The sequence below is a fragment of the Pelobates fuscus genome, chromosome 1 (genome assembly GCF_036172605.1).
Source record: "Pelobates fuscus isolate aPelFus1 chromosome 1, aPelFus1.pri, whole genome shotgun sequence".
Taxonomy (NCBI): Eukaryota; Metazoa; Chordata; class Amphibia; order Anura; family Pelobatidae; genus Pelobates; species Pelobates fuscus.
Window position 1 is genome coordinate 335495315 of NC_086317.1, and position 13109 is coordinate 335508423.

Below are 13109 nucleotides of genomic sequence, written 5' to 3' on the forward strand. Positions count from 1 at the left end.
AGTTGGATAGGTTGAACACGCTTGTAGTTTCATCTTCAGCTTCTGCATTTACTAATTTTGGTTCAGTTCTTCTTCTCTTCTTATTCTTTTCCTTTGTATCGGTGATCTTGGTAGATCCCTCCTTTCTCTCCAAGTCTTTTTCAGTGCTGTTCTTGTTTCTTCTCGTCTCTCTAAAAAATCTCCTAAAAAATCCCTGTTTGGTGATAAGTTGGTAGGTGGTTCCACATGTTGTTTTGCTTTAGGAGATTTAAAGTGAATTTCTCTTTTTTCTCCTTTATCTTTCTCCAGCTTTCTCTCACCATGCGGAATTCTCATTTCACGTCTCTCATTATATGTATTTCTATTCCAAGACCGAGTTCTCTCTTTTCTTGGGGAATGTTGCTGATTTCGGTAATGATACTGATTTTGATAGTGATGTGATCTTTCTTTGTCTTTCCTAGGATACTTTGTTCTTTCTTTTCTCACTGTTCTTCCTTGATTCCATCCTGAGTTTGGTTCTTCATATCTTTGATATTTTGTTTGTGTAGGATTTCTTTTCACTTGTTTCCTCCAATTTCTCTGTATTCCTTTATCATAATCTTCTTTATCCCTCATGATTTTTTTCTTTTTACCATCTCTTATTCTGTTATCCAAATCCTTGACTCTTCTTTCAATCTTATCCAAGAGTTCTGCATACTGGCCATCTCGTGTTTCTGGGGATATTTCTTTTTTAATTAGTTCAATTTGGACCTCTAATTGTTCTAGTTCCTTCTTTTTTTCATTAATTAGAAAGATAATGAGCAATAGGGACCCCTTATCTAACAGTTGGTCCCATTTTTTAATTAGATTTTCATCTTTGTTTTTGTAAGCCAGGGGTTTTTGCAGCCTCAGCCCTCTTGGGACTAAATTATTGGATACATAGAACTCAAAGCTGGTAATGTCCCACCAGATCTGTGTTTCTTTTTCTAGTAGCTCTCCTAATTGGAAGATTTTTGATCTGGTGCAGACTGGTTGTGGTATAGGGGTGTCGTTAATCTCACTCCTAATTCTATTGGCTTCATTAGACATCATTTGCTGGAAGGCATTTCTCCTTTTTTCTCTAATGAAGTCCAAATTTCTGTTCATAGCCATATCTTATCTCAAAATAGGTGGAGAAAATAGCAAATTTAAAAAGCAACTTAATAGATAAACGCCAGTATCCACTGGTGAATAACTTCTCAAGTTTAGATAATGAGACCGGATATGTATACCATAACCACTGTGTCACTGCAGAAATAACCGCCACCTACGGTTGGAGAGTATAAATATAGGATATCTATTGAAAATCAATAGGAGTTTGCAGGACTCTGTGGAGATGGTTGCAATATAATTACCATAAATAACAAAATAACCAAATGGTATAACAAATGTATCAGCTGTTTGTATCTATTCTTCCCATATGAGGGCAAGAAGGATGAAAAAAATCAGCTGGAAATAAATAATCTAGTAAAGGTTCCACAATATATGTTGACCAGTACACTTGAAGATGAATAAATTAGGGAAAAATTGCATGTAATCCCACTGTAGTAGAAAACGAATTTTGTCAATTATACTGTGCAGCCGACAGATTGGTTAAAATATGCACGATTTTATTTAACAACAATTAACTGTCAAAGACTCACACATAAAATATAAAAGACATTAAAAGTTCATGGGAGTTCCCAAATATGGAGAGCAACTGCTGTCTGGTTAAAGTTACAAGTGTCCAAAGAGATGTAAAAATCTTTTCTCACCGGCCGGATGAAGTCAGATGTGGACCTCCTCGTGTTATGGACAAACTTGCTGGCAGCCGCGTGCGTTCCACTGCGGCTCCGGTTTGCGTTCCAGCTTGCTCTCCTGGGACTCAGAGTAGAATGCCGCCTTACGCGTTTCGTGATCCAGAGATCACTTCATCAGAGGATGGCATTCTCGGTTTTCTCAACTGTTAAGTACATTCTGGTCTAATTGTTTCATTGAAACAGTAACTCTTTCTTTGCTGGAGCATATTTCATTTTGGTATCGAATTAGTACTACATAAATCCTTTAACATTCTTTATACAATTATCATAGTAGCATTAACTCTTTCTCTGCTGGAGCCTGTTTCATTTAAAATCAAATTTCTACTACATAAATCCTTTTATATTCGTTATAAAATCCATACACTTCAATATTTTTCATTATCAGTAAAATGAATTAAATCACTTTGTATTTTCAATGAGACAAGTATCAATCAGCCCATAATTACTTGAAAAAAACGACGAAAATTTAGTTAATTAAATGCTAGCATTGCTTGAGCATATCCTATCATAAGTCAAAAATAATAATGTTTGGAAGATTATGCATTGAACAGAAGTTTATCTCTATGAGTGAGAAGCAGTAAAGTACAAGAAATACAAATGGGAGATAATTAGAATAAAATTGGATTTGAATCTGGAAATACAAATGAAAATATAAATAAAAATAAAAATAAAATAAAATAAAATTAAAAATAAAAATTAAAAAAAAAAAAATAAATAAAAAATAAAGTAAAATAAAATAAAATAAAATATAATAAAATAAAACATAAAAAATAATAAATAAAAATAAAAATGAAAATGAAAATAAAAATAATAAAAAAAATAAAAATAAAAATAAAATACAAATAGATATAAAAATGGACTACATTAAAGATTCTTAAAATGTGATATACTGGAAAATGTAATCTAAAAATTATTTACTCATTAAAAATGAATAAAAATAGGGATACTTTTGACATAATAGCTAGTTCTCCTTTCGATGGTTTTCTGAAAAACATAAAAATTTCTCGTTATTGTTCCATCCTATCATAAAGGGATATAATGATACTAAAAAGTATACATATTCATATAAAAAGTGATAAAACATATTACAAAAATGCATTCAATTCAAAATCAATATTGAGTCCTAATGGTTCCAGACTATTAAGTTTAAAAATCCATTTAGCCTCAGCTCTATCCAGGGCTTTCTCTGGATCTCCTCCTCTCCAATGTACGTTGACTTTCTCAATAGCTAAAAATTTGAGACCTTCTGGATTATTTGAATGGAAATTGGAGAAATGTCTTGAAAGGTTATGGGTGCTTAATCCTTTCTTAATATTCCGTATATGCTCACCCAACCTTGTTTTAAATTTTCTTTTGGTCCGTCCCACATAGTGTCTTCCACAGGGGCATATCAGGAGATAGATCACACCACTCGTATTACAACTCAGAGTTGTTCTGATTTTAAAATCCTCATCTTGTTTCATGTTTTGAAATAGTTTAGTTGTTGTTGCCTGAGTCGGGTTATTCTTGCAACCCAAACATTTGCCACATTTGTGGAAACCCACGTTATCTAGATTTCCACTCTTTTGTTTTATGTCTTTAAGTGTTGGGGCTAGCATATTTTTAAGATTGGGTGCACGTGAGTAAATGACTCTAGGTTTTACATCTAAAGTAGTGCCTAATACACTGTCCCCCTTCAGAACTTTCCAGTGTTTATTCAAAATGTTCTTTATTGTTCCTGCTTGGTTACTAAATTGGGTTATGAAAGCTGGGGTTTCACTGTCAATTTTCCGTGGTTCTTGCCTAGTTTCTAAGGTTGCTTGTCTCGGCAATTCCAGGGCTTTCTCCATAGCACTAGTTAATCTTCTTTCATCATATCCTTTGTTCCGGAATTGTGTTTTCATCTTTTCCATTTGGATTTTACAAACATCCAATTCTGTACAGTTGCGTCTAATACGCCTAAACTGTCCATAGGGTATATTGTCAAGCCATGTCCTTTTGTGGTGGCTGTTCGAGGGAATAAAGCTATTGCAATCAACGGGTTTGCTGAAGGTTTTGGTACAAAGCATCTCTTCTTTAACATATATCTCCAGATCCAGGAATTCAACTGAGGTTTTAGAGTGATTAAAAGAAAACTTCAAATTATAAGGGTTAAAATTTAAATACTCCTTAAAATCTTCCAATGACGAGAGGCTTCCTTCCCAGATGAATATGCAGTCATCAATATAGCGTCGCCATAGGACCAGGCTTGCGCCGAATGGGGAATTATTCCAAATGAACTCCTCTTCCCATTTTCCCATAAAGAGATTAGCATAGCTCGGCGCAAACCTGGTTCCCATGGCGGTGCCCTCTATCTGTAGGAAAAACCTTTGTTGTGCCCAAAATGAGTTGTGACTTAGGATAAAAGCAATAGACTGGACAAGAAAGCTAATCTGATCATTTTGTAGTTCTGAGTACTTGGCAAAAGAATGTTGGATGGCCTCACACCCTTGAAGATGTTGAATCACTGTATATAAGGACGTCACATCTGCAGTGACTAGGATGTATTCCTTTTTCCATTTTATAGTTGACAGCGTATTGATTACTTGTGTTGTATCTCTCAAGTATGACTGTAATTGGATCACCATAGGTTGGAGAAATTGATCTACATATTGGGACAGATTTGATGTGAGTGAGTTTATTCCTGAGATAATGGGTCTCCCAGGGGGTTTGTCGAGGGTTTTGTGGATCTTTGGCAGATGGTAAAAAATTGCCGTTCTTGGATATTTGCAGTATATAAAATCATATTCTCTTTTGCTCAGAATGCCTCTGTCTTTCCCTTCATCTATTAATTCAAGGAATTCTCTCATGAATTGTTTCTCAGGATTTTCTGTCAGAGGTAGATAAGTCTCCTGATCATTTAATAGCCTTGCAGTTTCTGCCTCGTAGTCTGTAATATTCATAATTACCACTCCGCCTCCCTTATCTGCAGATCTGAGGATTATCTCGGGATTTTCCATTAGTGACTTTAACACTTGTCTTTCTTTCCGAGTCAAATTATCTTTGTCTTTCTTACTCATAGTTAGATTCCTCAAATCTTTTTCGACCAATCTTTCAAATACCTTGATATTATCACTCTTCACATGTTGTGGGTAAAATATCGATTGGGGGTGGAGGTTTGTGTGGATATACTCTTCCTGTTCATTTGTTTGGGTATATTTGTTCTCCAAAAAGAATTTTTTCACTGTTAGTTTTCTGATGAATTTGTGGAGATCAATGAAGGTGTTGAACTGTGAACTCTTAGCATTGGGGGCAAACTTAAGACCCTTCTTTAATAGAGTCATTTCTTCATTACTCAAATTATAGTTGGATAGGTTGAACACGCTTGTAGTTTCATCTTCAGCTTCTGCATTTACTAATTTTGGTTCAGTTCTTCTTCGTCTTCTTCTCTTCTTATTCTTTTCCTTTGTATCGGTGATCTTGGTAGATCCCTCCTTTCTCTCCAAGTCAAAGATATGAAGAACCAAACTCAGGATGGAATCAAGGAAGAACAGTGAGAAAAGAAAGAACAGAGTATCCTAGGAAAGACAAAGAAAGATCACATCACTATCAAAATCAGTATCATTACCGAAATCAGCAACATTCCCCAAGAAAAGAGAGAACTCGGTCTTGGAATAGAAATACATATAATGAGAGACGTGAAATGAGAATTCCGCATGGTGAGAGAAAGCTGGAGAAAGATAAAGGAGAAAAAAGAGAAATTCACTTTAAATCTCCTAAAGCAAAACAACATGTGGAACCACCTACCAACTTATCACCAAACAGGGATTTTTTAGGAGATTTTTTAGAGAGACGAGAAGAAACAAGAACAGCACTGAAAAAGACTTGGAGAGAAAGGAGGGATCTACCAAGATCACCGATACAAAGGAAAAGAATAAGAAGAGAAGAAGAACTGAACCAAAATTAGTAAATGCAGAAGCTGAAGATGAAACTACAAGCGTGTTCAACCTATCCAACTATAATTTGAGTAATGAAGAAATGACTCTATTAAAGAAGGGTCTTAAGTTTGCCCCCAATGCTAAGAGTTCACAGTTCAACACCTTCATTGATCTCCACAAATTCATCAGAAAACTAACAGTGAAAAAATTCTTTTTGGAGAACAAATATACCAAAACAAATGAACAGGAAGAGTATATCCACACAAACCTCCACCCCCAATCGATATTTTACCCACAACATGTGAAGAGTGATAATATCAAGGTATTTGAAAGATTGGTCGAAAAAGATTTGAGGAATCTAACTATGAGTAAGAAAGACAAAGATAATTTGACTCGGAAAGAAAGACAAGTGTTAAAGTCACTAATGGAAAATCCCGAGATAATCCTCAGATCTGCAGATAAGGGAGGCGGAGTGGTAATTATGAATATTACAGACTACGAGGCAGAAACTGCAAGGCTATTAAATGATCAGGAGACTTATCTACCTCTGACAGAAAATCCTGAGAAACAATTCATGAGAGAATTCCTTGAATTAATAGATGAAGGGAAAGACAGAGGCATTCTGAGCAAAAGAGAATATGATTTTATATACTGCAAATATCCAAGAACGGCAATTTTTTACCATCTGCCAAAGATCCACAAAACCCTCGACAAACCCCCTGGGAGACCCATTATCTCAGGAATAAACTCACTCACATCAAATCTGTCCCAATATGTAGATCAATTTCTCCAACCTATGGTGATCCAATTACAGTCATACTTGAGAGATACAACACAAGTAATCAATACGCTGTCAACTATAAAATGGAAAAAGGAATACATCCTAGTCACTGCAGATGTGACGTCCTTATATACAGTGATTCAACATCTTCAAGGGTGTGAGGCCATCCAACATTCTTTTGCCAAGTACTCAGAACTACAAAATGATCAGATTAGCTTTCTTGTCCAGTCTATTGCTTTTATCCTAAGTCACAACTCATTTTGGGCACAACAAAGGTTTTTCCTACAGATAGAGGGCTCCGCCATGGGAACCAGGTTTGCGCCGAGCTATGCTAATCTCTTTATGGGAAAATGGGAAGAGGAGTTCATTTGGAATAATTCCCCATTCGGCGCAAGCCTGGTCCTATGGCGACGCTATATTGATGACTGCATATTCATCTGGGAAGGAAGCCTCTCGTCATTGGAAGATTTTAAGGAGTATTTAAATTTTAACCCTTATAATTTGAAGTTTTCTTTTAATCACTCTAAAACCTCAGTTGAATTCCTGGATCTGGAGATATATGTTAAAGAAGAGATGCTTTGTACCAAAACCTTCAGCAAACCCGTTGATTGCAATAGCTTTATTCCCTCGAACAGCCACCACAAAAGGACATGGCTTGACAATATACCCTATGGACAGTTTAGGCGTATTAGACGCAACTGTACAGAATTGGATGTTTGTAAAATCCAAATGGAAAAGATGAAAACACAATTCCGGAACAAAGGATATGATGAAAGAAGATTAACTAGTGCTATGGAGAAAGCCCTGGAATTGCCGAGACAAGCAACCTTAGAAACTAGGCAAGAACCACGGAAAATTGACAGTGAAACCCCAGCTTTCATAACCCAATTTAGTAACCAAGCAGGAACAATAAAGAACATTTTGAATAAACACTGGAAAGTTCTGAAGGGGGACAGTGTATTAGGCACTACTTTAGATGTAAAACCTAGAGTCATTTACTCACGTGCACCCAATCTTAAAAATATGCTAGCCCCAACACTTAAAGACATAAAACAAAAGAGTGGAAATCTAGATAACGTGGGTTTCCACAAATGTGGCAAATGTTTGGGTTGCAAGAATAACCCGACTCAGGCAACAACAACTAAACTATTTCAAAACATGAAACAAGATGAGGATTTTAAAATCAGAACAACTCTGAGTTGTAATACGAGTGGTGTGATCTATCTCCTGATATGCCCCTGTGGAAGACACTATGTGGGACGGACCAAAAGAAAATTTAAAACAAGGTTGGGTGAGCATATACGGAATATTAAGAAAGGATTAAGCACCCATAACCTTTCAAGACATTTCTCCAATTTCCATTCAAATAATCCAGAAGGTCTCAAATTTTTAGCTATTGAGAAAGTCAACGTACATTGGAGAGGAGGAGATCCAGAGAAAGCCCTGGATAGAGCTGAGGCTAAATGGATTTTTAAACTTAATAGTCTGAAACCATTAGGACTCAATATTGATTTTGAATTGAATGCATTTTTGTAATATGTTTTATCACTTTTTATATGAATATGTATACTTTTTAGTATCATTATATCCCTTTATGATAGGATGGAACAATAACGAGAAATTTTTATGTTTTTCAGAAAACCATCGAAAGGAGAACTAGCTATTATGTCAAAAGTATCCCTATTTTTATTCATTTTTAATGAGTAAATAATTTTTAGATTACATTTTCCAGTATATCACATTTTAAGAATCTTTAATGTAGTCCATTTTTATATCTATTTGTATTTTATTTTTATTTTTATTTTTATTTTTTTTATTATTTTTATTTTCATTTTTATTTTTATTTTTATTTATTATTTTTTATGTTTTATTTTATTATATTTTATTTTATTTTATTTTACTTTATTTTTTATTTATTTATTTTTTTTTAATTTTTTTTTATTTTTATTTTTTATTTTATTTTATTTTTATTATTATTTTTATTTTTATTTTTATTTATATTTTCATTTGTATTTCCAGATTCAAATCCAATTTTATTCTAATTATCTCCCATTTGTATTTCTTGTACTTTACTGCTTCTCACTCATAGAGATAAACTTCTGTTCAATGCATAATCTTCCAAACATTATTATTTTTGACTTATGATAGGATATGCTCAAGCAATGCTAGCATTTAATTAACTAAATTTTCGTCGTTTTTTTCAAGTAATTATGGGCTGATTGATACTTGTCTCATTGAAAATACAAAGTGATTTAATTCATTTTACTGATAATGAAAAATATTGAAGTGTATGGATTTTATAACGAATATAAAAGGATTTATGTAGTAGAAATTTGATTTTAAATGAAACAGGCTCCAGCAGAGAAAGAGTTAATGCTACTATGATAATTGTATAAAGAATGTTAAAGGATTTATGTAGTACTAATTCGATACCAAAATGAAATATGCTCCAGCAAAGAAAGAGTTACTGTTTCAATGAAACAATTAGACCAGAATGTACTTAACAGTTGAGAAAACCGAGAATGCCATCCTCTGATGAAGTGATCTCTGGATCACGAAACGCGTAAGGCGGCATTCTACTCTGAGTCCCAGGAGAGCAAGCTGGAACGCAAACCGGAGCCGCAGTGGAACGCACGCGGCTGCCAGCAAGTTTGTCCATAACACGAGGAGGTCCACATCTGACTTCATCCGGCCGGTGAGAAAAGATTTTTACATCTCTTTGGACACTCGTAACTTTAACCAGACAGCAGTTGCTCTCCATATTTGGGAACTCCCATGAACTTTTAATGTCTTTTATATTTTATGTGTGAGTCTTTGACAGTTAATTGTTGTTAAATAAAATCGTGCATATTTTAACCAATCTGTCGGCTGCACAGTATAATTGACAAAATTCGTTTTCTACTACAGTGGGATTACATGCAATTTTTCCCTAATTTATTCATCTTCAAGTGTACTGGTCAACATATATTGTGGAACCTTTACTAGATTATTTATTTCCAGCTGATTTTTTTCATCCTTCTTGCCCTCATATGGGAAGAATAGATACAAACAGCTGATACATTTGTTATACCATTTGGTTATTTTGTTATTTATGGTAATTATATTGCAACCATCTCCACAGAGTCCTGCAAACTCCTATTGATTTTCAATAGATATCCTATATTTATACTCTCCAACCGTAGGTGGCGGTTATTTCTGCAGTGACACAGTGGTTATGGTATACATATCCGGTCTCATTATCTAAACTTGAGAAGTTATTCACCAGTGGATACTGGCGTTTATCTATTAAGTTGCTTTTTAAATTTGTTGTTTTTTAAATACTTACAATAAAAAATGTTTTTAAAACCTATCTGGAGTCTCATCACCATCTTCTACTACAGTCAGTGGGATCGTTGGCCTGTACTGGCACCTCTGAATCTGTCACACAGAGCCTGGTACGGCTCTGGAGAATGTGAGTGGTAGTCCTATACCTGTTCCCTACTTCTTAATATTATACAGTTCACACTATGTTGTATTTTATTTTTGTATTTTAGGTATCATTCCCTTACAGTTCATCATATGGTGATATTAATTGATTTTTATATTTGCACTGTGTAGGGTGTACACACTGATATACTGTATTTATTATTATAATTGTTTTGTCTTTGGTGTGTATGGGAAGCACCATTATATCAATTACAATGCCTGCAAAGTATTTTAACTACATATAAGATTTTTATTTTTTTACAGTGAAGCGCCTACACACTATTTGCTTTTACTATTTTCATGTTTCCCTGTATAAAAAAAATAAAAATGTGTTCTGTGTGATACATTTACAGGGTGAGTAAAATGTTAGCATTTTTCACATAAGCGTCATGGACATTGTAAGCAAAAACATTTCATGGACATTACATACCACTTAGATGCAATTGCAGTTTAATAGAGTTTAATAGAGTAAATTACTTTCAGATATAAATTATTGATAGTCTATGATAGTCTATGATACAGCCGCACAAAAAAACCTCGCAAAGACTGCTTTTTTGATGCAAGATCTAATCTTATGCCTGAAAACGTGCTGTACTGAAAATAAAGAATCCCTCATTTCCAATTGGGTTGAATAATAAGCTTTTCAAGTCCATATTGAAAAGAAAGATGAATGAAAAGTCCTGGGAAAGCACATACCCTGTGGATGTGATTGCTAAAATGTTTACCTCTATAGTAGCACTGATGGGTAGGATATTTAAGCAACAGCTCTGGGAATGCTTTAAGGAAGAGATGGGTCTTCAGGAGTTTTCAAACCGGTAAGAGAGAGATGGCTGATATGAGGTGGGAGCTTGTTCTAGTGGTAGGGGACTTTTCAGTGAGCATCGCAAAGGAGCACAAAGTTATAGGGGTGGTAAGAGTGTGCAGGATAAAGCAATGGGGAACAAATAAGGGTATTGCAGTATATGAGAGAGGGAAAATGGGAAGGAGGAAAGTTGTGGAGGGATTTGTAAACCAAGGTGAGGGGTTTGGAAATGAAGCGCAGTCGAATTGGAAGCCAATGAAGTTTTTGGAGGAAAGGGAGTGGTATAGGCAGGGACATGTTGAGAAGAATGCAGGCAGTTCCACATTGAATTTGATGAAGTGGAGTAATGGAGTATTAGGAAGGTCAAGAGTTCCAGTAGTCCTGCCAACTGCATGGATGATAATCTGGGAATGAATAACACGTCGTGTAGCAGAGGTGGTGAAAAGAGGATACATCTTCTAAATATTGAAGACTAGAAAACAAATGATGGAAGTAACCGTGGCTATTTTGTTATTTCTTGAAAAAATTCAAAGATGACACCTAGAGGGCTGAAATGGAGATCACAAACATTTTTCAGATTACTGTGGTGGTGGTTCTTAGATCTGTCTCCAAAGTATTTCATACACATTACTCTGTTTTATTGTTATGGTGGGTTCAAGTATGTTATGGCTGCATGCACACACACAAATATTTTCTCCAAGCTCAGAGCTATATGCTCATATTATGATCCACATAAAGTACAGTTGTGTGTGTCCATACATACACTGTCCCAGCACAGCTTGTTCAATTGAAGGAGACTGACTTGCATATAAGCAGGTAGTGCAGGCTCATGATGCACAAGTATTTGGACTACTAGCTAGAGTAACTATGCTGGGAATGGATTTTCCCAACAGATTTCAGAGAAAATAGCAAAACTATAAGGATGTTTTAGGTACATTTTCAAGGACCACTTTCTTGCATCATAACTACTACAATAAAATACAGTTGTTTTGGTCATTGGAGTGTTATTTAAGCTAAGCATGCTGGGTTGCAAAGCTACACTCCAAGTGGAAAATGTTTGAGTGAAATAGATTTGCAAAACGTGGTGTAAAAGCAAGTGTTTGGCAAAAAAAAAAGTGGAGCAGCCATCATTAAAACCAACGTAATGTTCCTGCTGTTTACTAAACTTTTAGACCATAAGTTGGACATACCATTCTTGAGTTGAGATAAATCCCAGAAAACGGTTGTTGGGCTCCAACTTAATTTTATGCAGCAAATCATGCTTGGTCTGATGTGGGTGATGTTTTTGACATTTGTAGATTTTAAATATTGATACAAGTGTATGTATTAATGTCTTTTTCAGTATGCCGACTTAAATCGCCATATGGACGCACTGAATGCCTGGAGAAATGCCACATTTTTGAAACCAGAACACAGCTTAGCTTGGAACAACATGATCATTCTGCTTGATAATACCGGTAGTTTTAGGCTCTACTTGCAAGCCATAAATTTCTTTCCATACTTATTTCACATTTGTGATAAATATTGTTTTTGGCAACGTACATATTTAACTCCTTTGCAGCATGCAGTGTTAAAGCTCCCTTCATAATCAGTAGTGCACTTAGTGACAGCTAATGTACTAAGCAGTGTGTTGTTAGAAATGGCATTGATAAGATTTGAAATAGAATTAAAGTGTGTGACAGTGTCCCTTCACAAATTGCTTCTCTAACAAGTACAGGGGCAACTCACAATGAGAACATGTTTTCCAGTTTGATCCTATAAGTTCCTCAAAAATCTGGTTAAGATTTACATTTTAGTGGGTGTCTCTTAACTTCCAACCTTAATGGCCACGTGAGCACTGGGCTTCACCGACGTTACTTAGCAATACGCACCTACCCGCTGCTAGAAACACAGATTTTAGGCTCCATTGTCGTTCCTCCGGTACATCACCTGTTTAGCTATGCCATCCTTGGAAAACAATGAAGAAAACAACTTGTGAGTCAGAGGGCTTCCTGAGCAGCCGGGTGAAGGCAATCTGATGTCTTCTTTGCCATATTCAGGCTTCTCCTACCTGACACACCAGACCATCTATGGCCTGCTGTGGTCAAGGGTTGAAGATCGTGAGGACTCCTTAGATGTTATCATCCGCTTCCCCCACTATCAAACAAACAAGTCTTTCACTGCGTCCATCCCACCTACCGAGACAAAGAGCTTCAGCTGTTTCAAGACCTGGCCTCAACTACACTTCAAAGATGCAAGGCGCTGGAAGTCCAGTGCTGATCTATATTACCCATGGGGTGTTCTGAGTACGTTGATCCAAAAGTACTAATGCCCGGGGCTGATTTACTGGCTTTCCTCTGAGGCTTGCGATTTGAGATCCTGGAGGCTAC

General features: G+C 35.6%; 1 protein-coding gene across 5 annotated transcripts in view; it reads left to right on the forward strand.

Moving 5' to 3' along the window:
• The window catches only part of TMTC4 (transmembrane O-mannosyltransferase targeting cadherins 4), a 115180-nt gene that overhangs the window by 92703 nt on the left and 9368 nt on the right, over positions 1–13109 (forward strand). For all 5 annotated transcript variants that reach the window (XM_063425305.1, XM_063425314.1, XM_063425329.1 and 2 more), the window contains one exon: positions 12083–12197. In XM_063425305.1, the coding sequence (XP_063281375.1) occupies positions 12083–12197 (115 nt within the window). The remainder of the gene's footprint in view (positions 1–12082; positions 12198–13109) is intronic.